The sequence below is a fragment of the Dama dama genome, chromosome 1 (assembly GCF_033118175.1).
Source record: "Dama dama isolate Ldn47 chromosome 1, ASM3311817v1, whole genome shotgun sequence".
NCBI classification, from domain to species: domain Eukaryota; kingdom Metazoa; phylum Chordata; class Mammalia; order Artiodactyla; family Cervidae; genus Dama; species Dama dama.
This window is the reverse complement of record NC_083681.1, coordinates 49,094,921-49,122,336: the sequence shown is the minus strand read 5'-3', so window position 1 is coordinate 49,122,336 and position 27,416 is coordinate 49,094,921. Positions and strand designations below refer to the sequence as shown.

Genomic DNA, 27,416 nt, shown 5'->3' with positions numbered 1-27,416 from the left:
ATCACAGCTGTTTGTCCCCTTCCCCTTGATGTTCAAGGTAAGTTCAGCTCAGTTCAGTCACTCAGTCATGTCCGACTCTTTGCGACCCCATGGACTGCAGCACACCAGGCCTCCCTGTCCATCATCAACTTCTGGAGTTTACTCAAACTCATGTCCATTGAGTCAGTGATGCCATCTGGCCTCTCATCCTCTGTCATCCCCTTCTCCTCCCACCTACAATCTTTCCCACCATCAGGGTCTTTTCAAATGAGTCAGTTCTTCACATCAGGTGGCTAAAGTGTTGGAGTTTCAGCTTCAGCATCAGTCCTTCCAATAAATATTCAGGACTGATTCCCTTTACGATGGACTGGTTGGATCTCTTTGCAGACCAAGGAATCTTAAGAGTCTTCTCCAACACCACAGTTCAAAAGCATCAATACTTCGGCGCTCAGCTTTCTTTATAGCCCATCTCTCATATCCATACATAACTACTGGAAAAACCATAGATTTGACTAGATGGACCTTTGTCAGCAAAGTAATGTCTCTATTTTTTAATATGTTGTCTAGGTTGGTCATAACTTTTCTTTCATGGAACAAGTGTCTTTTAATTTCATGGCTGCAGTCACCATCTGCAGTGATTTTGGAGCCCAAAAAGATAAAGCCAGCCACTGTTTCCCCATCTATTTGCCATGAAGTGATGGGACCAGATGCCATGATCTTAGTTTTCTGAATGCTGAGTTTTAAGCCAACTTTTTTACTCTCCTCTTTCACTTTCATCAAGAGGTTCTTTAGTTCTTTTTCACTTTCTGCCATAAGGGTGGTGTCATCTGCATATCTGAGGTTATTGATATTGATCAAGGTAATGACCTATACTATTTCTTAGAGAAGGAATAAAAGATCAAAATTTTACCTCATGATGGTCTCAAACAATCAACAGGTAAGTATGACATTGCTGCTGCTAAGTCACTTCAGTCGTGTCTGACTCTGTGCGACCCCATAGACAGCAGCCCACCAGGCTCCCCCGTCCCTGGGATTCTCCAGGCAAGAATACTGGCGTGGGTTGCCATTTCCTTCTCCAATGCATGAAAGTGAAAAATGAAAGTGAAGTTGCTCAGTTGTGTCCAACTCTTAGCGACCCCATGGACTACAGCCTACCAGGCTCCTCTGTCCATAGGATTTTCCAGGCAAGAGTACTGGAGTGGGGTGCCATTGCCTTCTCCCAAGTGTGACATTAGAATGGCCCTATCAAGAGTTCTCCCAAAAGCAAACCAAAGCAATAATTTTAGTGTATGTGGTATAACTGGGGATTGATACATGAAAAATCTTGTAAGAGAGGAAGCAAGTAAGACAGTGAAGAGAAGCTAACAAAGTAATCATGACTGAGCAGATTACTGCTGTGGATTACCAGAGCTTTTTCCTGCTAGCGGTACTGGAAAAATGTAAGAAACACACCTACAAATTGTTCCAATGGGGGATCAGAAACATGGGATATTTATTTAACAATCTCCCACTCTCCATATAAGAAAAACGCAGAAACTTTAAATATTACCACTAGCTGGGTTGAGTCAAAAGAATCAGAAATGATTGCCAGCAATTAATTTATTTTTATTAATTCTAAAGACACTGTCTGTCATAATATATATAGTGGAAAGATATCACATTCTACAAAATGTTATTATTGGCAGATGCTGACAATGGTTATAATTATTTTTTGTAGATGAGAATATGAACTGATAAATGAATGGTTTGGGGGGTAATTAATTAGAGAAAAGTGCTTCTTTCTTCTATATAACTTACCATTCCATACCTATTCCCAATCCACTTTTTTTTCTGGTATACTACCTGGAATGGATTGAGAGTTTTTTCACAGTGGAGTATGGGCCAGATGAGAACCTAACCTCTTAAATTATGAGGGGAGAAAACTGTGCAGAATAAGGTGTGTTGTCTTGGAAAGGAACAGATGTGTTGGTGTGTCCTGGCTTTCTCATCAATTCCTATAAATTCCTGTATACATAAGTGATGGTGTATTGACTATCTTGGAATCTCTATAGAAAAAAAAAATTCAAAAAACTGACAGTAGACTGCATGTATGAGATTAATGTGGGAAGCACTGAAAATAATTATCGGAGACAACGCTAAAAATGTTTGGGACCATAACATAGAACCTTTGATAGGGTGTTAATAGTGGTTTTTGCATATCTACTGATGATGTAATTGGTGTGTACATCAGATATATGTGCATACAGAAGTTTCTGTGAATGTATGCATATCTCAAGTGAGGTGTATGATAAATACAAATATGCATATGTTATCATATTCCAGAAAAAAAGGAGTTTATAGACAAATAAGATGATCGCAAGGCTGTTTATGAAGGAAATAGCATGTCTATTTGTACATATTTATGTGAGTAAATATCATCTGTGTGATATTTGTTCTAAACAGATTTGAGGGTGTCTATACTATAAATATTAGAGGTATGAAGATGGGTATAATTTGCATGTATAGGTCCCTTGGTTTATGAGTTGGTGTTTAATAATATTTTTTAAAAAACTAAGACAAGGGTTTAGAACTGGTTTGCATGAGGTGAAAATTTCAACTTCTGGGCATGCCATTGCCCTTAAAGAAATGTCAATGTAAGAGGGATAGGGTGGGGAGGCAGGTGAGTTCAGGATGGGAGGGACATATGTATACCTGTGGCTGATTCATGTTGACATATGGCAAAAGCCATCATAATATTGTAAAGCAACTATCCTTCAATTAAATAAATTAATTAAAAATAAAGGTAAAGAGTGCAGACTAAAACTGAACTTTAGAACAGATCAAAGATGACTGAATGCCAAAGAAACTGGCAGTACAGACTGGCATGTATTGTTTGAAGATAAGCATTAAGGAAAACAAACTGAAGAAAGTCTCTTGAGGTGGGAAGAATTTTGACTAAGACCAAGGAAAATGCTTCCTAAATAGCCAGAGAATGAGCTAAAACAGCAGTAAATGTGTTATTTCTTTACAAATAAAGCTGTCAGGTTTGGCTAGACTGATGCCTACTCCGTGATTTAGTGAAAGTATAACACCTGGCAGGGCAGTCTGAAGTCAAGTAATGTATAACTTGAATGCCATGCTGTGGAGTTAAGCCATTATCTTAAGGAACAGGCTGTTGAAGATTTTTAACTGGACAAAATGAGACATCTGTTTGAAAAAGATGACTCCAGGTGGGTGAAGAGTTAATGAAAATTTTGAATATGAGAGAAATTGAATATAGGCAGGTCAGTTAGAATTTTGTAGCACAGAGATTGAAAGTAATGAAAATATAAGATAGAAAAAAGACAAAGGAGATGTGCAAAGAAATATTGGTCACTGGTTGGATAAAAGGTAGGAAATAAGTAATTAAAAGGTTTTGCATTTAATTTAACTCAGGTCAAAAGAACAAAAGTGAAGACTACAGAGGAACAATCTAGCTGGCAAGGAGATAAGGAAATATTTTGGAAAGATTTACATTTAAGGTGCATATGAAGAGAAGAGTGGTTCACAGCATTGTTGCAATGTTTTCTGGAACACAGCTATAACTCAGGGTTTAAGACACAGATCTGGGTGTTCTGGTTTGTGAAAACCTGTGAGGTTGGACAGGTGGAAGGAAAAAAGTGAAGTTAGAGAAAAAAATAGCTTCTTTGAGTCGTTTAAAAATTGGTTTATAACACTATATAAGATGTGCATGTACAATATTTTATTTCATGTTCTGTATACACTACAGTGTGCTCACCACTAAATACTTATTTTTTGCCCATCATCATACAGTTGACCTTTGCCCATTTCACCCTTCACCCACCCTTCTTCCTTCTGGTAACCACTACTCTGTTCTCTGTATTTCTGTTTTTGTTTTCATTTTATTTACTCATTTATTCATCTACATTCCTCATATGAATGAAACAATATGGTATTTTTCTTTTTTTCTTTGCCTTATTTCACTGAGCATAATACCTTCAAGATCCATCCATGTTGTCACAAATAAAAAGATTTCACCCTTTTTTTTTAACCAAAAAGTGTTTGATTATAGGTGTGTGTGTGTACATATGTATGTATGTATATATATATATATATATATGTATATATATATACACACCATATCTTTATCCATTCATATGCTGATAGACACTTAGGCTGCTTCCATGTCTTGGTTATTGTAAACAATGCTATGATGAACATGGGATGCATATGCAGCTTTTAATTAGCATTTTCATATTTATTTGATAAATACCCAGAATGGCTGGACCACATGGCAGATGGCCAACAGGCACATGAAAAGATGTTCAACATCACTAATTCTATGGGGAAGATGAGTCAAAACCATAATGAGACACTACCTCATACCAATCAGAATGTCTATTATCAAAAAGGCAAGAGATAATAAGTGTTGGTGAGGATTTGAAGAAAAGATAACCCTCATACACTGCTGATAGGAATGTAAATTGGTGGAACACTATGAAAAACAGTATGGAAATGGAGGTTACTGAAAAAACTAAGGCTGTCTTTTTTTTTTTTTTCATTTGTAAAGTCTTACCTATCAAGTCCAATCTACTGTATATTGGTTCTATGTTCTGACACTGAGTAACTTTCTAAGGATGACACTTCTCTATTAACACCCTTCAGACAAAAAAAGGAGCTCAGTATTTATTGATATGGTCTTAGATACTTATACATATTCATTTCAATTAGGATTATTTTCAGTGATATATAATTCTGTTGGTGAAATATCTGAAACATAAATGCAGAAGAAAAATCATTATATCAACAAAAACTTTGGATAATTGTTTTTATCCACAGGTCTTAAGATACATGCCTAAATTCATTTTACCTCATTTGAAAAAAATAATTCCAATTTATGTTATGTGATAGAAGTAGATAAACAATAAAATTAATTACAAAATGTTCTCCTGTTTTATTACACATAAGCATTTAGGGAGGATTGCTTGCCATGGTTTCATAACAACTATATCTTGATGGAAAGGACATGCCCCTGCTACATTCCCACATTGACCAATCCTTCTCTTGCCTTGGTTTATATGTTTCCTCACTAAGCCCAATTATGACAAGAATTATCTCTACCTACAACCTAACATGATTTCCAGCTCCATAGGTACCAACATCAACCTCCTTGACAATGGAAGATTCGTAGCACCCACTCTCGCATTTGCTTGGTCCGAGCCCCATAAATCAAAGGGTTGATCATGGGAGGCACCAAGAAGTAGAGATTGTCAATGATAATCTGTAGGTGGGGAGCCATATGATAGCCTAAAATCTGAGCCAAGACAGAAAAGATAACAGGGGAATAAAAGAGAGCAATGACACAAAGATGAGAGCCGCATGTGCTGAAAGCTTTGCCCCGTGCCTCCCAAGAGGGTATTTGAAATACAGCATGAAGGATCAGCCCATATGACAGAATGATAAAAAACAGATCAAATCCCACAGATGCTACAATAACCATGAGGCCATAGACAATGTGATCAGAGACGTCTCCGCAGGCTATTTGCACCACAGCCATATAGGCGCAGTATGAGTATGCAATGATGTGAGTTTGGAAGCTTTCCATTCTTTTCACCAGGATGGGTGCTGGGGTCAGCACTGCCACTGCCCTTGCCAGGACAGCCAGTGCCATCTTCACAAGCAGGTTGTTACTAAGGACAGTTGTATATCTCAGAGGGTGCCAGATAGCCACAAATCTGTCAAAAGCCATAGCCAGAAGGACCCCAGACTCCATGACATAAAACGATGGAATGAAAAACATCTGTGTGAGGCAGGCATTAAAGCTGATTTCCTTGGCATTCATCCAGAAGATACCCAGCATGCGGGGCACAGTGACACTGACAAGAGACAGGTCAACAACTGACAGCATGGCCAAGAGGAGAAACATGGGCTCGTGAAGACTCTTCTCCACCCTGATGATACATAAAATGGTGGCGTTGCCAATGACAGCAACAACAAATACCAAGAAGAAAGGCACAGAGAACCAGCCATGGGAAGATTCCAGGCCAGGAATTCCAGCCAGGACAAATATCAAGGGCTGAGCTATGGAGTTGTTGCAAGAGGACATCCCTCTCCAGACCTCCTCAAGGTCTGATTCCTAGAGAGAAGGAAAAGGGAGGGATATTTTGAAATCACTGCATCATTTGAAGCTAAAATGCTGGGTACAATAGTAGTTTATGGTGATAATCAAAATTTACCAGCTAGTGAACAAACGAATGTTGCAGCTAATGGAGTTAAGGAGGGAGATACTTCTCAGTTATTTTCTCTGCAGGAGGGAGAAGCAGTCTCAGGGAAAAATTCTCAATAAAAACATACCAACTCTGTTGTGTAAATTCTCCTGTTGACCTGATCCTGTTTAATATTCAATGTATATAAACCTGTAGGGGAGTCCCCCCCCCCCCAAAGAATAGGACCTGAAAGGAGACCCAAAATATTCATTACAGGCATGACGTGGGGATGTGGATGCGCTAGAAAGCATGGTTTTCACTCAAGAAGTTGAATTTCATCATCCGAAGGTCCTCAGTTCTTGAGATTGGTCTTGGTACTTTAGAATTCTTCTCTGGAGTGTTTTTGATTATGACCAGTAACCTAGGAAATTTTCTTATCTGATATCTGAAAAATATGGTTTTCTGGAGGAATAACTGATATTTTGAAGGACAAAGGTAGAGTCAAAAAATACCTCAATAGATAATAATTTTGTATTAAAATTTTATATATATATATGTGTGTGTGTGTGTATTTATGTGTTTTTGTATAGCGACCATAATTTAGAAGCTAATGGTAACATATTTCTATATAAATAAGATTATATTTGTTAAATATGTTAATGTACATAACTATTTTAAATAGAAATGCACATTTACAAATTATTTGATGACAGCTATAGGTTAAAGATCATACAATACTAAATTTCACTATTAAGGTCTGGACTTCACATTTTATTAGAAATATTCCAATTATATAATATTTATAAATGGCAATCACAGAAAAAATAGAAGCTTCAACAGATGCTTAAAATACAGAGATGGAAAAACACAACACAAAGTTGCTTTAAAAAATAAAATTACATGGCATGGGGGAGTGGGAGGGAGGCTCAAGCGGAAGGGATATATGTATATATACAGTCTGTGAAATTCTCCAAGCCAGCATACTGGAGTGGGTAGCCTATCCCTTCTCCAGCGGATCTTCCCGACCCAGGCTTTGAACTGAGGTCTCCTGCACTGCAGGTCAATTCTTTATTAACTGAGCTATCAGGGACGCCCATGTATACATAGAGCTGATACATACTGAGGCACAGTAGGACCCAACACAACATTGTAGAACAACTGTACCACAATCACAAAGTACAGCAATATTAATATGTGTCCTTTTTTGTTTTGACAAACTTGGATTATTTGTCTTTTTGCCAATTAATTTACTCTAAATACTGAGGATCCCAAAACAGAGTGGCAAAAAGTACACAACTTTTATACATCATAAATTGAGTTATGAAGATCTAAGTATTTCATGTATCAACCACCTTTGGTAAAAGGCAAGCCACAGCCAAATGACAGACAGGTCTCCTAGAAGGTAACTTGGTACAGTAAAAATAATAAGGTCTTTAGATAAAGGTGGCTGTGATACTATTTCAACCCTGCCACTAATTTAAGTGACTTGACCATAAAGTGTTCAAAGCTTTGAGCCTCTTTCCTCATCTCAAAAATGACATGAGGTTTACCTTGCAAAACTTGCTGTGAGAATTAAGTCTATCATTAAATCCCAACATTGTATAAAATGTGCAATGTTTCTGGCCTAATTCTTTTAATGTTTCTGTTCTCTACAAATGCAAATTTTCTTCTTTTTCAATAAAGTACAAAGATTAAGTGAGATACACCAAAAATAAAGTCCTTTTTGCTTTGTTTTTTTCTTGGAAAGAACAGTAATCAGGATAATAACTAGTCTTGAATGGATACCATAAGAAGGAATATGTGATGGCCCTGATAAAATATGTAATTTTATCCTTAATCTTTTTTTTTTTACATTAGAAGTGTATTATTTATTTTACCATAGCTATTATCACTAGGTTCTAACGAAGTACAAATGATTTGGCAGCCTGTAAAATCCCATTTCCAAGCCATCTTTCTAAAAAAGCATTTTAGACAAGGTTGGAAGGGCCATAAACTTACATTCAACCTATGTACCTTTCTACCATAGTGTGTTTCATAAATAATCTTTAATCAGTACTTTATGGATCCTTACCAGAAAGTCATTTCCTCCTGATCTCAGCATTCCATCTCTAATACAATAGGAGACCTCATCTGAAGGCTTGAGTACACTAGAAAGCTGGAACCCAGAAACCTGGCAGTGATAATGGAGAAGATGGTATACTTTAAGCACCATGTAAATCTATCAGCATCCAAGAAAGTTTTCATTTTGCTTATGGCCACTGAGGTCAGCATTAAACATTTCATAGAGCTGCCCCAAAGTAGCCTCCTCTAACAACTTTTCATAAACCTGTCAGGTTCAATGTGTTCAAAATAAGAACTGTGCATTCTATGTCTCTACTCAGTGTTATTGAAAAACATCTTTTGAAAGTGCAGTGATGGTTTTAAAACCACACATAGAGAAAAAAATTGAAACATACATTTTCTAAGAAAAACAATATTAAAGAGTTTGTCTTTTTTTAAATCGAAGTATAGTTGATTTATATTGTTAAGTTAGTTTCAAGTGTACAGCAAAGTGATTCAATTATATATACATATATATCCATTTTTACATATTCCTGTTCCTTATAGATTATTATAAAATACTGAGTATAGTCCCACACAATTTTTTGATTCATTACCTGCTATGGGGAAAAATATATATTTAGTGTCACCAGACATAGATACCTGGCCAAATAAAGGAGGCTAAAGTATTTTTAAAGGTGCATTTTAGTTCAGTAGGGTAAAGAAACCTACCACAAACTCAGAATAAAAGACAGCCCTGGGAAATTAGAAGCTCACTATCAGTGGGAGTTTTCAGGTAGAATTTAAATGGTCATCTATCAGGAATAGTATAAATAAAAATTATCCATGTGGTGGTGGCATTAGGATGTTATTCGAGCTTTAAGTACTGCCAGCAACAACTATATAAATATTAATCTGAGTAAAGGCAGCATAAATTTAGATTTAAAAATTAGGAAGATACTACTTATTATTTTCTAATGGATGTCACTGGGCAATCTAAAGATTACAGATCTCAACCATAACTGTATAAGGGTTAGTGACTATGTATTTCGATGAAAAGATTTGAGAATCTCTTTATCCCATATGACTTTGTGCATCTCAGGATTTTGTACTCTTTTCCTTCCCCGTTTTTCTCTCTTTTCCTAGCATAGTACCTGTAGATGGTTGTGAATTTGGTCATAGGGGGACTGGGACCAGGAAAGCCACTGTCCTCTTGAGGTGTGCAGAAGATCTGTTGATGTCCAGAATAAGACGACTGTCTGAGCTAGAGGCAGATTTATGCTGGTTTGTCCTGGCCCGCCTGAGTCCTTAGTGGCCTCTCTGTTAAGCAAGGGGCATTATTTAGCTTTGTTATTCTGGAGAACAAATCCTAGAGCCAATTAGTGAGGAGAGTATAGATGGATAAAAATTGTTCAGAAGCACTGCAAAACTAATTGCCAGTGTGTTGTGGCACGTGGTATGGTATGGTTCAGGAAGCCCAGGGAGAAGTAAGGATTAAAGAATTACTTAGAATGAAAATTAAAGAACACCTGGGACAACAACAGGCAGGGCCAACTGCAACTATAATTGTATATAAATTACTATGGCTTACTTCAAAACCAACAGGTTAAATCATTTTAATTTCCAGTGGCACTGGGACCTCCACAGACAAAACTGAAACTGAAATTAGAAGTCTTTATTCCCTAGATACAAAAAGGATCCATAAAAAGCTGGCAAAAAAGTATGCAGTAAATAAAATATTAATTAACTAAATTAAGACCATTGTTTGGTAAATGAGATACGTAAAAAGAAAAATAATATAGAGAAGTGAGATTCAAGTAGAAGAAAGAGATGAGCTCTATTAAAAAAATGCACAATACCAGGTTTAGGAGAGACTGAGTTTCAGAAAGACTCTTGGCAGAAGTCAAAAGCTCAACTTGAGAGTAAATATAAAAGTGGAAGAAATTGCTAACAACTATTTTGTTGCAAGTAGTAGTCAAATGTAAATATCCTGGAGACAATAACTGGGGAGCTGTTTGTTCACTATTTCCCCACTGCCTGGCAAATTGTATAAGTCTTCAAATATTTTTTTAAATCAGTAAATGCACCCCCCCCCACACACACAAAGACACATAAATACACAAAGGTTCTTCATCAATCATCCACTCAAACTTTAGGCTTAAGGTAAGCAACAGTCATAAAATGTGTGAGCTTGTCAAAGTCTTCATTAAGACAAGCCCTAAAGTATATTCAGGGTACTCAAATCAATTTAATTCTTTTCATCATTATGACCATCAACATGGATCAAGTTATCATCATATTGTCCTTGAAAATTTTATAACCTCCTAAAAGTTTTTTTCTAGTCATTCCTTCTACTCTGCCTCAACCAATTTTCTTCATCGCAGCCACAATGATTATTTTAAAACACAAACCTGATTATGTCACTCCTGTTCATAAAATTTCCATTGTCTTCCTTTTGTTTTTAGGATAAAATTGTGAATTCTCAGCAAGCCTACCCCACGCTCTCACGATAGTTTCTTAGCAGTCCTCATCACTCTTCGTTACACTCTGTACTCCATTTCATAAATGGACTTCCTTCAGTTCTTCAAATGTAAGATGACTCTGCCTACCTAAATATTTATCTAAAAATCTACATCAAATCCACACATGTTCACATATACTGTTCTCTTTCCCTTTAACACCACCCCCACATTTTCTCTTGCTTCCCTCAGCTAGTTATCTCCCATTAAACACTCACATAAATGTCTTTTTAAAGGAAACTTTCCTTGATTCCCCTAGACCAGATCAAAACTGATGTTAGTTGCCTTTATAAAAGTCCATGTTTCTACTTGATAGCACTTGATATCCAATGTAGCTATGCATTTGAACATCACTTACTTAAGTCATGTCACCTCAAACAGAATATAAACCCCCTGACATATGGATTTCTTTTTTGCTCACCTCTCATTAGAATCTATCACAACCTGGCACATTTTAGCCACTCCATAAATACTCTTTTGTTGTATGAATATATGAATAAGTTTTATATCTTCTCCCCATTGACTAGAATTTAATGCAGGGATCTTGGCTATATAGTTGTGTGGTTGTTATTATGTTATAGACAAATGCTCCAGGAAACAAACTCACTCAGAAGGACAGTGTGGATAGTGAAGTACAGTTTATTACACTGGTGGGTTCGAGGCAGAGTTTCCTCTTTAGCCAGGGACCCCAACTGACTTTTGTGAAAACCTTATATACCTTAAGTGTAGTGCATAAGCCCACATCCCCAAATTCCTTAAAACTAGGCTGGAAAGTGTTAAAGGGTGATACAATCAGTTACAGCCATGATTCACAGTCAGAAGTGTCAGCTGGTTATACACTGTAGCCTACACCAATGGGAGCCGTAAAGATTACAAAGGTGATTGACTACATAGGGGATTATTATATTCTTTTTGGAGATGGGAAATCTTGGTATGGAATCTGGTGTTGATCAGTCCGGGAGGCCAGTTGAGCCACAGGTATGCTATCCCCATGGTTACCAGGCATGTAGTATAAAGTTCACTGAAAGTGCAAGATGGAATTTCTTTCTTTTTCAAGATGGAGTCAGTTCGGCCTGTTCCTTTCTTCTTTCAATTACTGTTGAACATTTGCAATTTGAGAGCCATTGGTAGATAACCTATAAAACCTAACTGCTTTGTTCGTATTTCCTAATCTAACATATAAACAACCTTGTTTAACATATAAAAATATATTACCTCATCAGGAATTATATTTTAATTAGATTCAATGATCTATCTATCATACTACAAAATTTAATTAAAAAATACAGCTTAAAGGTCCAGATTTTGCAATTTACCTTCTGGAAACATCCAACACAATCACAAATAGTGTTAAAGATTAAATTTCCCTAGAGGTTCTCTTAGGGTATCTATCCCTTTCGTCACTGAATTTTTCTCCATTCTTACAAAAATATCACTAAAACCTATCTTTATGTTTTTAATCAGTTCTTTAATTATAACTATCACAAAACTAGGAGCTCTGAAATATGACAAATGAATTCAACATCTTATGGCTTCATTGATTCAGAAGCATTCATTGAACACACATGGTCACAGGATACTGAGAGGTGTTAAAAGATAAGAAGTAAATAAAGGACAGTCTTTAACCATGGGATTAACTACTTTCATTTTTATAAAAATATATACTTCACCACTTTATCAACAGGTGATGTTGAGAAAATTACTTAATCTCTCTAAGTCTAAATTCCTCATTTGTGAAATCAGACTAACATTCTGATGATCATGGTGATAATTATATAATTTAAATCACATGTATGTGTGTGCAAACATGTAAATATATATATGTGTGTGTGTGTATGTTGCAGTTGTTTTAGTTGCTAAATTATGTTGGACTCTTTTACAACCCCATGGACTGTAGCCCACCAGGCTCCTCTGTCTATGGGATTTCCCAGGCAAGATTCCTGGAGTGGGTTGCCATTTCCTTCTCTAGGGGATCTTCCTGACCCAGGAATTGAACCCACATCTCCTGTATTTTTACCACTGAGCCACTAGGGAAGCATATATATGTGTGTATGTGTGTGTATATGTATATATTCATATATTTAAATGAGACATATATGTCTCACAAAGTCAGGCATTCAATATACAAAAAGTATACATGTCTGTATAGTCCACAATGTTAACTAATGTATGTTTATTAAAAGCTTACTGTGTGGTACTATTTAATGTATCTTTCATACTTTTACTCATTCAATCCTTAAAACTTTATGGAGAAGGAAATGTCATGATCCCTGTTTCATTATGAAAACAAAGCCCAGAAAATTTTAGCAAAGTGCCTGGCTACACGCAGATAGCAAGTGGTAAAGCTGAAACATGAACCCAGGCACTCTCATTCTATAGTCAATGCACTTAACCTCTAACTATACTGTGAGTTTAAGTGGCAAAAGTACAACATATCATTTCGTTTTTTACAATAATGATAGGGAGAATTTCTGTTTGGTTTGATTCAAGGAAACAATCATTCTGAGGAGTTTAAACAGGAGCTGTATCTTGAAGGATAACTGAACCCTCTCCAGGTAAGAAAGAGGATGGGAGAGAGAGAAACATTCTAAGCAAAAACACAAAGATGTGAAGAGAACTACTGTTTGAATAAAAGTGAGAATTTTAATGAATTAGTATAAAGAGTATAAGCAATATATAAGAAGGATAAGAGAAACAGTAGAAAAGGTAATTCATAAAGCTCTGCTTTGCCATCCTGGAGTGTCCATGGGTCTGACACAATTACTCGTTTGTTTGTTTTAAATTATTAGGAGGATTACTATGGTCTCAATGTAGAGAATGTACTGAACATAGTAATCAAAAATTAGTTCCTTGAAGATACCAGTGGAAACTGTTGAAATGTCATAATGGAAATGATAAAAGCTTAAACAATGGCATTTAATAGAGTCAAAGAGGAATGGAGAACTTAGATGTTAACCTCTATGAAGCTCTGAGACTAAGGAGATGGAAAATAATGAGAAAAGAAAAAAAAGTACAAATAATACTCTAGAAATAGTAAATCACACAGAGAAACCAGGTCAGGGAAGTTCAGCATGTAACTCTAAGTACCTCTGTTACCAAACCAAACTAGAGTCTGCTTACACACAAGCAGTAAAGCCAATCTACAGACACCAGGTTGTGGTGAAGAAAGCATTTATTTTTTTTTAAATTTATTTATTTATTTATTTTTTCAGTGGGTTTTGTCATACATTGACATGAATCAGCCATAGATTTACACGTATTCCCCATCCTGATCCCCCCTCCCACCTCCCTCTCCACCCGATTCCTCTGGGTCTTCCCAGTGCACCAGGCCTGAGCACTTGTCTCATGCATCCCACCTGGGCTGGTGATCTGTTTCACCATAGATAATACACATGCTGTTCTTTCGAAACATCCCACCCTCACCTTCTCCCACAGAGTTCAAAAGTCTGTTCTGTACTTCTGTGTCTCTTTTTCTGTTTTGCATATAGGGTTATCATTACCATCTTTCTAAATTCCATATATATGTGTTAGTATGCTGTAATGTTCCTTATCTTTCTGGCTTACTTCACTCTGTATAAGGGGCTCCAGTTTCATCCATCTCATTAGGACTGGTTCAAATGAATTCTTTTTAATGGCTGAGTAATATTCCATGGTGTATATGTACCACAGCTTCCTTATCCATTCATCTGCTGATGGGCATCTAGGTTGCTTCCATGTCCTGGCTATTATAAACAGTGCTGCGATGAACATTGGGGTGCACGTGTCTCTTTCAGATCTGGTTTCCTCAGTGTGTATGCCCAGAAGTGGGATTGCTGGGTCATATGGCAGTTCTATTTCCAGTTTTTTAAGAACTCTCCACACTGTTTTCCATAGTGGCTGTACTAGTTTGCATTCCCACCAACAGTGTAAGAGGGTTCCCTTTTCTCCACACCCTCTCCAGCATTTATTGCTTGTAGACTTTTGGATAGCAGCCATCCTGACTGGCGTGTAATGGTACCTCATTCTGCTTTTGATTTGCATTTCTCTGATAATGAGTGATGTTGAGCATCTTTTCATGTGTTTGTTAGCCATCTGTATGTCTTCTTTGAAGAAATGTCTGTTTAGTTCTTTGGCCCATTTTTTGATTGGGTCATTTATTTTTCTGGAATTGAGCTGCAGGAGTTGCTTGTATATTTTTGAGATTAATCCTTTGTCTGTTGCTTCATTTGCTATTATTTTCTCCCAATCTGAGGGCTGTCTTTTCACCTTACTTATAGTTTCCTTTGTTGTGCAAAAGCTTTTAAGTTTCATTAGGTCCCATTTGTTTAGTTTTGCTTTTATTTCCAATATTCTGGGAGGTGGGTCATAGAGGATCTTGCTGTGGTTTATGTCGGAGAGTGTTTTGCCTATGTTCTCCTCTAGGAGTTTTATAGTTTCTGGTCTTACATTTAGATCTTTAATCCATTTTGAGTTTATTTTTGTGTATGGTGTTAGAAAGCGTTCTAGTTTCATTCTTTTACAAGTGGTTGACCAGTTTTCCCAGCACCACTTGTTAAAGAGGTTGTCTTTTTTCCATTGTATATCCTTGCCTCCTTTGTCAAAGATAAGGTGTCCATAAGTTCATGGATTCATCTCTGGGCTTGAAGAAAGCATTTATTGTAGGGCACCAAACAAGGAGTATGGGATAGTTAACATTCAAAACTCCCCAGTGGGTTTCTGCAGACCATTTTTAAAGGCAAGATGAGGGAGAGGAGCTGCAGGGACCTTGGTTAGCTCATGCACAATTCTCTCATTACTTGATGGTGAGGTAACGGGGCAGTGTCACAAGGGTTAACATTATCAGTCCTCAGGCTCTGGTAGGTCTGGAGGCTAACGCCTATGGTCATCAAGTAGTTAATTTCTTCCATTTGGTGGGGGTTTTAACATCAGTAAAGCAACTCAGGAAATGTGCATTAGATACTGTTTATCTAGGTACTTCTGAGAGGAGCTAAAGTAGAGGATATAGGGGAAGGGTCTACCCCAGAAAGCCCCACAAGGTACTGCTCAGTTACACCTCTAGAGTAATTTCCATTTTGTATAAGCCAAGAAGTAAAGGAATGAAAAGTAACAAATATTTGATTTTTTCTGGTAAAATATTTATATTCTTTTTAATAATTTCATTTTCAATGTCAGCAGTAGCATTATCACTAAAAATTTAAATTATTTGTAATGATAGACTTCATCCCTGAACAAGGACTTATTACATATAAATACCAGCATACTTGAATCTAGCTCAGTGGGCTACCTACACCCTGGGCAAACTCCCAAGGATGTAACATCAAGCATAAAACAATTTTTGTTTTCAGGATAAAGGTTTAGAGATCCCATGCTGGTTCAGGTAACAAAATAATTGCAGACACTTGTTTCTCTTGGTGGAGAGAGAATGCTCTGAGCAATACAGTGTTTACAGATCTGTGGACTTGATTGTTTTTAGCAATGTTGAACTTTTCCACATTTCTATTTGACAACTTGTCCAGTTTGTCAATTCATAGGAATAAAACACAATTACTTGCTGTATTCAGAGGACATCAACCCTGATATATTTCCTCTTCTATGGATAGTTACAGTCATCATTAATTTTTCAATTGCCTATACTTTATGTGGAATTCTTTTGAGATTCTCAGGGATTTCCTTCCTTTTAAAATCATTCCCTATTTGAAAATAAACTACTACCCCAGTTAACGCCACAAATGATCACCAGCAGCATAAAAAGAGGAGAGTCCCTTTAAGTTCATCAGGTTCTAAGTAAGCTCCCCAAAATTCAAAGGCACACAGAATATATTAAATGTACTAGTTTAATTAGAATTGAGAAATTTATATCATGTATGGTCATTCTTCCCCATTAAAATCTGATAAGATGTCTGATACCAGTGGAAAAAGACATCATGTCAGTTACAAAAACAGGATAAGTCATTTATATTCTTCCCTCCTTATTCTTATACATCTGTGCAAACAATTCCAGTATAATCAAGCAACCTTTACCATTAGAGAACTAAGAATATGGTCTCAAATTTTCTTGGTCCTTATACCATAAACAATGGGGTTAAGAAAAGGTGGTACCAGAAGGTATATATTGGCAATGAAGATATGAATTTGGGGGGCCACATTGTGGCCAAAACGGTGAGTGAGGAAGGTAAAGACAGCTGTGGAGTAGAAAACGAGAATGACACAGACATGGGAGCCACAAGTGCCTAGAGCTTTAAGACTTGCTTCCCGTGATGGAAGACGAAAGACTGCACGAAGGATTAGGACATAAGACACAGCAATGAATAACCCATCACAGGAACCAATGACAGAGGCCACACTGAGGCTGTAACGCTTAGTGGGCCCTGTGTCCACACACGCCAGCTTCACCACAGCCATGAACTCACAGTAGGTGTGGGCAATGATTCGACTCCTGCAGTAGGGCAGCTGTCTGAGCAGCATAGGATGTGGGGGAAAGAAGGCCACTCCCCGCAGGACCACAGAAGCTCCCATTTTGGCGATGCGAGTGTGGGTGAGAATGGTGGAGTGGCGCAGTGGATGACAAATGGCCACATAACGGTCAATGGCCATGGACAAAAAGAAGCCTGATTCCATCGCAGTAAAACTATGAATGAAGAACATTTGGGTCAGGCAGGCATCAAAGGCAATGTCATGGGCTCCAAGCCAGAAGAGACAGAGCATGCGAGGCAGTGTAGATGTGGAGAGGACCAGGTCAGTGACTGAGAGCATGCACAAAAAGAGGAACATAGGCTCATGGAGGCTTTGCTCTGTCCTCACCACGGCCAGAATGGTCATATTCCCCACCACCGCCACCACATACATGGAGCAGAAGGGAATCCCAATCCAGACTGCAGGTGCTCCAGTCCTGGGATGCCCATCAGCAAGAAAGTGTCTGGAGATGTTTGGGATTTATTGGCTGGTCCCATTGTTCTGTTGCCTTCTGTCTCTTGCTGACAGAATCCTCCTTTTTACGGCAAAAGCTTTGTGCCAAGATCATCACAACCAAATCTGGCAACAAGCGAAAAACAAGTCTGGAAGATCCAAAAGCATCACATTAGAAAACACCCAAGAGTACACTTCAGGGTGAAAAAATTTAGTAACACTTGTTACTAAAATAAAAACCTTGCAACCAGACACAAAGCACTAATCCTAAATCAAGTCATGAATCTCAGACATTTAAGAACAAAACAAACTCTAAATCTGTTAACCATCTATGTATAGTAAAATTCATACCACTTTTTAAATTCACAATTTGCTATCAACTTAAGTCAAATCATCTTTTGATAAACAATATCAGGCATTATAAATGGAAAGGATCTTAGAAATCATCTAACCCAACTTTCTTCTCAATATCATTCTGACATATAATATTCTAGGACATGTCTGAAGTACACTCTGAGACTACATATTCTCAGGTATGAATACTCATCTCCTAGTCCATTACACATGCTCCTTTGTACTGTCACAGAACCTATCCTTAGAAGGTGTGAAACAGTACTGCCCTTTCCATGGAGCTCTACAGATTTATCTGTCTTGTGCATAAAAGTCTTCACAAAATTTGAGCTTTAACAGTCATACCTTCAATAAGTTCTCTCCTTTTCAGTGAAATAGCCCCAATTGACATACCTGCTTATTTTAAGCTTAATTTTCAAAAATCCTAACTTTCTACCTTAATTCTTCTGTAGATCCCCCAATATGCCTTGTTTCTTACTTTGATCACTTATATCTGAACATACTAATCACTACAAAGATCCATGCACTTGGTACCACTTTTGATTCATACATTATTAGTGTGATTTCAGTTACTATCATTGTTTAAATGAAGTAAGGAAAGAAAGTAAAACTTAGTGATCCTAACATGAAAAAAAAAAAAAAATATATATATATATATATATTTTCCTGGAATCTTTGTATATGTTCATTTGTAGCTGGAAAAGCAATGTAAGCTAAATAACAGTTTTCAAATCTTATCAATTAAAACATAGTACCCCAGAGTGTTATAGATAATGCAATGGCCTCACAGAAAGAATGACTGAGACATCAGAATTCTAACATAACTCTGCATGACTGCAAAGTTCACATTATTTCCATTACACCAAAATCAGTATTTGCTGTCACAGATGTTAAGTAATAGTAAAATACAATCAACAAAGAGTTTTCATAATTTTCAAGTCATATTTGTTAAGACACTTTCGAGGGAGTGTTTCAACATTTGCCTTTTTCAATTAAACTTGATAATTATAGAGTATCATTTTAGATATTCCTTTAAATAACCATTGTGTTTCTTTTATTATTATTAAGCATCTATCAATATTCACACCCTGAATTAAATGATTATTGTCTATTGATTTTAAAGGTATTTATTCTATATCTACAATGAAGCAACTGAAATCTAATTTTGAAATAAGAATAGACCAATAACAAGATTCTTTTTATCATCCTAGAAAATTGTGTTTAACCATTCTAATATACTCTACATAATATCCATAAATTAGAAATGGATCTGTTGAGATAAATGTAATTACAAATATTGAGTCCTATTTACTCCACTGTAATTTATAGTCTGATCAACTGTCATCAAAACTGGAATATGACTTACATTATCCAGCATTTTGGGAGGAACATAGACCTTGTTAAACTGACTATACATTGTATTAGAAATATTCCCAGTGTCTTCTGAAAAATTTTCCAGCCTGACCTGAGCTCTGTAAATGATCATTTACATAATACTTTAAATGACCATGATATTTGGCTCAGAAGAAATAAAGTCCAATAAATCTTGAAATGTATCACTTATCATAAGTAATGGTATAACTTGTTTTCATCTTTTTTTCCCGTCTGATTATTTTCATTCCTATCACAGGTTCTTCCTATGCCCTTTTATTAAATGCATGTGTTTCCATAAAAACTTTTAGTTGTGTTCTATATACTGATTATGGGCTTCCCTGGTGGCTCAGATGGTAAAAAATTCGCTGGCAATACGGGAGACCTGGGTTTGATCCCTGGGGTGGGAAGATCCCTTGGAGGAGGCAATGGCAATCCATTCCAGCATTTCTGCCTGGAGAATCCCCGTGGACAGAGGAGCCTGGTGGGCTACCGTCCATGGGGTCACAAAGAATCAGACACGACTGAGCGACTAAGCACACAGCAGAGCACATACACTGATTATATCTTTTTCTCGGTTTCCTCAACTGTAAAGTGGAGAAAATGAAATGCTGTTAATGCATGTTAAGAAATTAGCACATTATCTTACACAGAGCATTTTAAGATATTATTTCTATACCTCCCATGGGGGTAACAACTAACTTCTAACTATTCCCCAAATACAACATGCTTCTTTGTGAAACTGTGCCTTTTTCACATACTTCTCTGATTGTAATGTTCCTCCCCCTCCTTTTTATTAACTTCCTTTTGCAAACCACTGTTCTTGCAGTATCTAGGTCAAAAGTAATATTCTTCCTCCCACAAACACTTGCCATGACTGATTAACATCTGATGCTGACTGGAAGGAACATGGCTCTTCCTTGCTCAGAGTTAAATCTGACCTCAAAGCTTATCCTGGTCAAGGAGTTTAATGCTACTTTAACTTTTATTTGGAGTATCTATGACCATATGCTCCATATACTTTAGATAATCAACAGAGTTCACTACACCTTCTTAGTGTTTTACATGTCTACAAGATTTACTCTTAACTTTACTAAGGATATTTTTAAAGAGATGGACATTACTTTTTGAGGATCTCATAATTTAAATGCAGATGTTTGAATGTAGCTGTCTTCTCTCTTTTTCTGTCCTGTATCTCTATCAACTCACCCAAATTAGAAGTTCAGAGTAATCCAGACAGTCATCTCGCATGAGAGCAGGTGCTAAGAAGTGTGGTCATTGAATATCAGCTGGATTATACCCAGCATCAAATCCCACTGGGTTCAACAGTGTAGATGGCAGGGGAATCAATAGTCCTCCAGGATATGGGGCCTTTTCCCAAATTACAAGACTTAATTTACTCTAATTAATATTAACTATTCCTTAAGATAACAAATAAGGATATTATTATTTCCCAAAGGTTTGCTGAGTGCTTTGATATGAAATATATTTGTGGGAAAATATGAGGAAACATCAGAACCATAAGAAAGTATTATGTTCATTTACTGAGAAGTCATCACTTTCTGGGCCTATGTTTAATGCTAAAAATCCCTTCTTTCATTGATCTTCAAAACAACCTTTGTAAATAGGAAATTACCACTAAAAAGTCAAGGAAGCAGTGAGTCCATTAGATTAAATGATTTAAGTCAAATTTCTACAGCAAATGAAGGGCGATTTTAGGAACTGAATCCAGATATCTCTAGCTCCACATTTTACTTACTTAATCACTATATGACTAATATTTAAAACTGAAGCATGCCTGAATTAAAGTCTATAACTTCCATGGATTATAATTGACAGCATCCCAAAGGACCAACAAGAACCTTTATAGTCTTGTTGGTTCTTGGCATCACTTTCTGCTAGACAGCTCTTCTTTAAGTTTCCCTGAGTCTCAACCAGTCCAGACTTTCTTTCACTGACTCCTTTAAGATTCTGATTCATGTTTTTGCTTCAATGTTTGATACTTCCCTAGGCCTTTTCATTTCCTATTCATTTTAAGGTTATGATGGAGTGTCACTGCTTCAATAAGTACTATTCTTTTATATGAAATTACATTTATATGTTATATTTCTACAACAATTTGTATCTTCCACTTTCTCATTAATCATATTGGTAAATATTTTTAAAGGACTGTGATGCCAGTCCAGATGTTCAGCATACAATCACACAGGTTGTGATCTAAATAACCACGGGGACATCAATCTCATGGCCTCTTATATGAAAGGTCCCTAGGTCAGAGAGGCCCATATACAGAGGCAATCTTTGGCTTATTTCTATAACAGAAATCTCAAGCATACGCTTTTCTAAAAAGATGGCTAGAGAAAAATATCTTCTACAACCAAGTGACTGGTCTTACTTTGAATTCATATTCACTATAGCAAGTGGGCCCCTAATACTACATTCAATTTTGAAGTCTTTCAATTTCTCAGTCTCCTCAAAATTATTTCCTGTATTCTTTTAAACCAAACCTCTGTCACACTTCCCCTAACTCCACTCTTGGATGATAAACTAGATTCCACTTTCACTGAGAAAAAAGAAGCAAGAGAAGATCCCATCAACACGTTTACCAACATGTCTATCTGCTTCTGAGCTCATGTATTACTACTGACTTGCTGCTACTATGAATGGACTGTCAACTTCTCCACTTGTGCAATATATCCTTCCCTGTCTTGCAACTCAACTATTTTGCTTTTGCTTTTTGTCATGCTTTCTCATGGGTAATCATCATTGTCTTTCTGTGGTCTCATAGTGGATGTATGATATCTAAGTAAGATAAGTTTTTAAATTGATCTCTGTCACTGACCTGGAAGAGAGTGATAATTAAGGGAAGGATTACAGTGCTAGACTTCAGGTCATGCACAGACAGCATGCTCAGGAAGAGAGATGTGGGTTTATACCAAGTAGGGTCTGTCTTGATGATGAACACAAGCACACATTTCTCAACCTGAACCAAAAGGTAGAAAAACAAGACTAGGCAGATGGAAAGGAACACAATGGAAACCTCTTGTCCTGAGTTTCTAGGGAGTAGAAAGGTGGTTGGATGAAAATTGATTCTATTAAGATCTAACATCAAAGGAGTTATTTATCCTTCTCTGCTCTGAGCTTGGGAGAGATGGTTGCATACTCAATCGTGTTCAACTCTTTGCAACCCCATGGACTGTAGCCCACCAGACTCCTCTGTCCATGGGGTTTCCTAGGCAAGAATACTGGAATAGGTTGCTATTTCCTTCTCTAGGGGATCTTTCCTGACCCAGGGACTGAACCCGCATCTCTTGAGTCTCCTGCATTGGCAGGCAGATCTTTTTTTACCACTGTGCCACCTGGGAAGCCCACTCTGAGCTTAAGACTGTTAAAAAATGCCAATGTATAAAACTAGAAATTAATTTTAGTCATGGGATAAAGAGTGGAGTACCCTAATGAATGTACTGAATCTTGACCTCTTATATATAGACGATCTGAAACTTAATAGCTTGACTTACAATTTTTGTTTGACTTTATAATAGTGCAAAGCGATATACATTCAGTAGAAACAGTACAGTGAATATTGAATTTTGATTTTCTTCCAAAGCTAGCCATATGTGGTAAGATACCCTCCTGCTGCGGGGCAGTACAATGAGCTGCAACTCTGTCAACCATGTGATCATGAGAGCAAACATGTTTACAAGCACTGTACATCCATACAACCATCCTATTTTTCACTTTCAGTACAGTATTCATAAATTACATAAGATATTCAACACGTTGTTATAAAATATCCTTTGTGTTAAATGTATTTGCCCATCTGTAGGCTAATGTAGGTGTTCTGAGCACATTTCAGGTAAGTGAGGCTAAGCTATGACATTCCGTAGGTTAGGTGTACTATATGCATCTTTTACCTATGCTATTTTTAACTTATGATGGATTTATCAGGATGTAATCCCACCAGAAACTGAAGGAAGATATGTACAGGATTCAGAGCAATACGGGTGACTAGCCATGTCTTATCAATCACAGTTTTGAAGATAAGTGAGTAGTGAACTGAACTCTGGAGAGAAGAAAGGGCAAAATCTCCAAGTGTGTGTGGGTTGGGAGGGTATGACTGTCACTTAGAATATTATCTATATTAAAATAAATTCTCCATATTTGTGATATGTCTGATGAACAGATTAATAGATCATTATGACTAAAATAGAGCATTTCAGTGCACTAAAAAAGCACTGTTTTTACATATTTATAAATTCTTTGAATCTCTAAGAGATGGAAGAAAGGCATATATTCACGTTTTTTCTTTAACAGAGGCAAAATAGTCGGTTATATATCTTGGTACAACAGTACTTAAGAAATAAACGGAAGAATTCCAAGATTAAAGTATATGTATATCTCTTGTTTGTATTTCTAAGTTTTATGCCCCTAAGGGGAGATAAAGATATAGATATACAGATATAGCCATATACACATAACTTTTTCTCTGTGAGAAATACGCTGAATCTATCAGAACTATTGATTATGTGTTTTCCTCATTGTTCTTTGTTTCAAACTAAGAGGTCTATCCTCATTCTCATAAGAAGTAACAGGATCTCTGTTTTATGTGAGGAAAGAATGCTAAGAAATTCTAATGGTTCATACTATTTTAGACCTGTAGAATAAGAACTGCCAAGCCCAGAAAGAAAATTGTGGAGAATGGACTCATACAATAAGATAAAGTCAAAAAAAAAAAAAAAAGATAAAGTCTATGATGATCTATGATGTTGTAGCACCACTACCACGATTCTTTCTCATATGCAGCAAGGCCTTTTTTCACATTTCTCAAGCTTTTGTTCAAACCCTGCCACCAGTTGAATGTCCTTTTCCTTCCCCTCTACACAATCATCATCTTCTGTTCACACTTTTCTCTTTTTCTATGATCTCTTCTGTTAATTCAGTAGAATTCAAGATATTATTTTTTTAATATTCCTGGCTCAATCATAATCACTCTAAAAAGCCACTGAAGCTCTAACATCAATGTTGACACCTTCACAAAAATTCACGTTTATGAGTTTATTAATTTACTTTTGTTTCTGCTTGTTTCGCTTGAAGGGAGTACTCATGTCTTCTTAATTAAATTTATTTAGTTTTGGGGTATTATTAGTGCTACTCATTTTTCTCAAGCCTTTAATTTCATTCAATCAGGCCAGAGATACAACACTTATTACTGGTTCTAAATATTCACAGCCATATATATAGGACTCAAGATTTCTTCAAAATGTCTGGTCTATAAAATTCAGCATGTAGATCTTACATAACTTTTCCTTTTTTTGGAGGGGGTGTGCAGGGAGAGGTGTCTACTTAAGTTTTCTATCCTTCTATCTACTTTTCATTCCCTGTTGTACATACTCCAAAAGGTATATACTTAGAGTGAGATTAACAATTTCATCACTAATATTTACTAAATAAAAAAGTTACAGTAATGTGTTGAGTTAGAATCCATAGATATTCTACACATCTGATAAATAACAACTTTCAGGTGGTAAGTCCAAATCAGCTTACAGGAGTGAGAGCAGTTAATTATTTTCCCTACATCATCTCTTGCAGTTCTATATATCTTAAACTATGTACTTCATTGATCCAACTAAAATCAAGCAACTTTTACACTTAGAGCCTTAATAACATGCTCCCGTATTTTCTTGGTCCTTACTCCATACACAATGGGGTTGAGAAAAGGGGGTACCAAAAGATACATATTTGCAATAAAAATATGGATATGTGCAGGTATATTTTTCCCAAAACGGTGAGTGAAAATGGAAAAACCAGTTGTGGAGTAAAAGACAAGAATAACACAAACATGGGATCCACATGTGCCCAAAGCCTTAAAGCCAGCTTCTCGAGATGGCAAGCGGAATACAGACCGGAGGATGAAAACATAGGATATAGCAGTAAGAATTGCATCACATGAGCCAATGATAGAAGCCACACTGAGGCTGTAACGTGAGGTGGCTCCTGTGTCCACACACGCCAGCTTCAGCACAGCCATAAACTCACAGTAGGTGTGGGCAATGATTCGTGTTCTGCAGTAAGGCAGCTGTTTGAGCAGAATGGGGTGTGGAGAAAAGAAGGCAACTCCCCGAATCACCACAATAATACCCATTATAGTGACGCGAGTGTGGGTCAGTATGGTGGTGTGGCGCAGTGGGTAACAAATGGCCACATAGCGGTCAATGGCCATGGTCAGGAAAAACCCTGATTCCATGGTAGTGAAGCTGTGAATGAAGAACATTTGGGTCAGGCAGGCATCAAAGGCAATGTCATGGGCTCCAAGCCAGAAGAGACAGAGCATGCGAGGCAGTGTAGACGTGGAGAGGACCAGGTCAGTGACTGAGAGCATGCACAAAAAGAGGAACATAGGCTCGTGGAGGCTTCGCTCTGCCCTCACCACAGCTAGAATGGTCATATTCCCCACCACCGCCACCACATACATGGAGCAGAAGGGAATCCCAATCCAGACATGCAGGTGCTCCAGTCCTGGGATGCCCATCAGCGAGAAGGTGACAGGAGAGGGATGAGAAGTGTTGAGAGGAGGCATGATGGTTTTTTTCTTTGATTTTTATCAGTTCTTCTGAAGATAAAGTTGCTATGCCAAGATGACCACAACCAGAAGCTGAAAACATGGGAGATTTAGTTGAGGACGACCCTTAATGATCTGTTTCTAAAACAATTCAAATTAATAACCACATGAATATTAATTCACTAGAAATAAATTCAGAGAAATAAAATGTGTAATATCATACCAAATACTATGTTTGCAAATACATAAAGATCATTCATGTGTCACTGCATATTATCATAGGTGCATATAGGTCATCTTATCTATTTATTTCCAACAAAAAGTTTCTCTATTTACTTAATTCAACAACTATTTGTTAAGCAGTTACTAACAATCATGTCCTAAGCACTGGGAATAAAGTAACACACATCAGATATTCTTCTCAAGGCGATTACACTCTACAAGAAAAACATCACAATAGGATGGTGATGAAAATGTTACATAAACTGATATCTAAATTTTGGAGCTCACAATCTAGGATATCAGACATTCTTGGAATGGAAAGAGCAAGAAAAATTACTGTGAAGCAGGAGCAAGCAGAAACAGACAAGAGTGTCAGTGGTGGGAACTTAAAAATCAAAGGAGAAAGCAAGAGGCAATGAAGGCAATTTTTCCACATCAATGACTTTATTTTCCCACTGTCCATTTTAGCAAAACATCAATTTTATAAATGACTGTCCTGAGAATATTCTAAAATTATCTGCTTCAGTTTCCTCTGTAAAAACTTTATGATAAACATTTAATTTTCCAATGATTATATGGTTCCAAATTTGTTGTAGATAAACTGACTTGGTGTATTTTCATCCGTCACTCATAAGTTCTCCATACCACCAGTTCCATAGGATTTATTTTTCCTTTCCACTCCTTCCTGTGATAGTTGCCTGAAAATTATGTTGCTAACATATTCACACTTTTCCAAATGCAGTATCACAATGTGAAAAGTGCACAGTTAATATTTAAACTATGGATTTATGACTTGATAAAGTGGAGTCTAAGAAGAGCATGCTCAGATTCCCCACGGTGAATAATACAAGATATTATTCCTCAGAATGCAGAAGTATCTTCCAAAGCCATCTTGGGTTTTGACTTCCCTCTTCGAGCTGCTTTTATGTCAGTGATAAACAGAAACTATGTTCTTTGGAGCAAGACTTAGAAAAGTCCCCCTTAATCTCTCAGTTAGTATTTCTCTCAAGAGAGAAGACTTTTCATGGCTGTAACTGATTAAGCAGAGACATTGTAAAACTTTTTGGGATTTACTGAAAATTCTTGTTTCACTAGAAGACTGCATAACCCACAGTCTAGGTGATTTAAGTAGTAGAAATAAACAATCTCCACCACCTGATTTAACAGAAAGAAAGTTAAAGTGCAGGCAATCAAGCTCCTGGAGTTACATATTAAATCTGGATAACTAAAAATTCATAGGGCTGCATGCAGTAAAAATGTGATATCAGTTGGAGTATTCCCAAATGAAAGAATGATCTTGACACA

General features: G+C 36.9%; 2 protein-coding genes and 1 pseudogene across 2 annotated transcripts; all 3 read right to left on the bottom strand.

The window, feature by feature from the left end:
• Nucleotides 1-5,119: 5,119 nt before the first annotated feature.
• LOC133057562 (olfactory receptor 52K1-like) lies at nt 5,120-6,064 on the bottom strand. The gene has a single exon (XM_061144232.1). It carries the CDS (start codon nt 6,062-6,064, stop codon nt 5,120-5,122), a length of 945 nt encoding a protein of 314 aa, XP_061000215.1.
• A 10,683-nt stretch (nt 6,065-16,747) lies between these two features.
• Nucleotides 16,748-17,652, bottom strand: LOC133057500 (olfactory receptor 52P1-like; annotated as a pseudogene).
• Nucleotides 17,653-24,962: 7,310 nt separating this feature from the next.
• Nucleotides 24,963-25,907, bottom strand: LOC133057430 (olfactory receptor 52M1-like). Its single transcript, XM_061143974.1, has one exon. It carries the CDS (start codon nt 25,905-25,907, stop codon nt 24,963-24,965), a length of 945 nt encoding a protein of 314 aa, XP_060999957.1.
• Between the last annotated feature and the right edge of the window lie 1,509 nt (nt 25,908-27,416).

What these genes read in the sequence shown, in the direction of transcription:
- LOC133057430 (XM_061143974.1), bottom strand. Translation starts at nt 25,907, where the DNA reads ATGCCTCCTCTCAACACTTCTCATCCCTCTCCTGTCACCTTCTCGCTG.
- LOC133057562 (XM_061144232.1), bottom strand. Translation starts at nt 6,064, where the DNA reads ATGTCCTCTTGCAACAACTCCATAGCTCAGCCCTTGATATTTGTCCTG.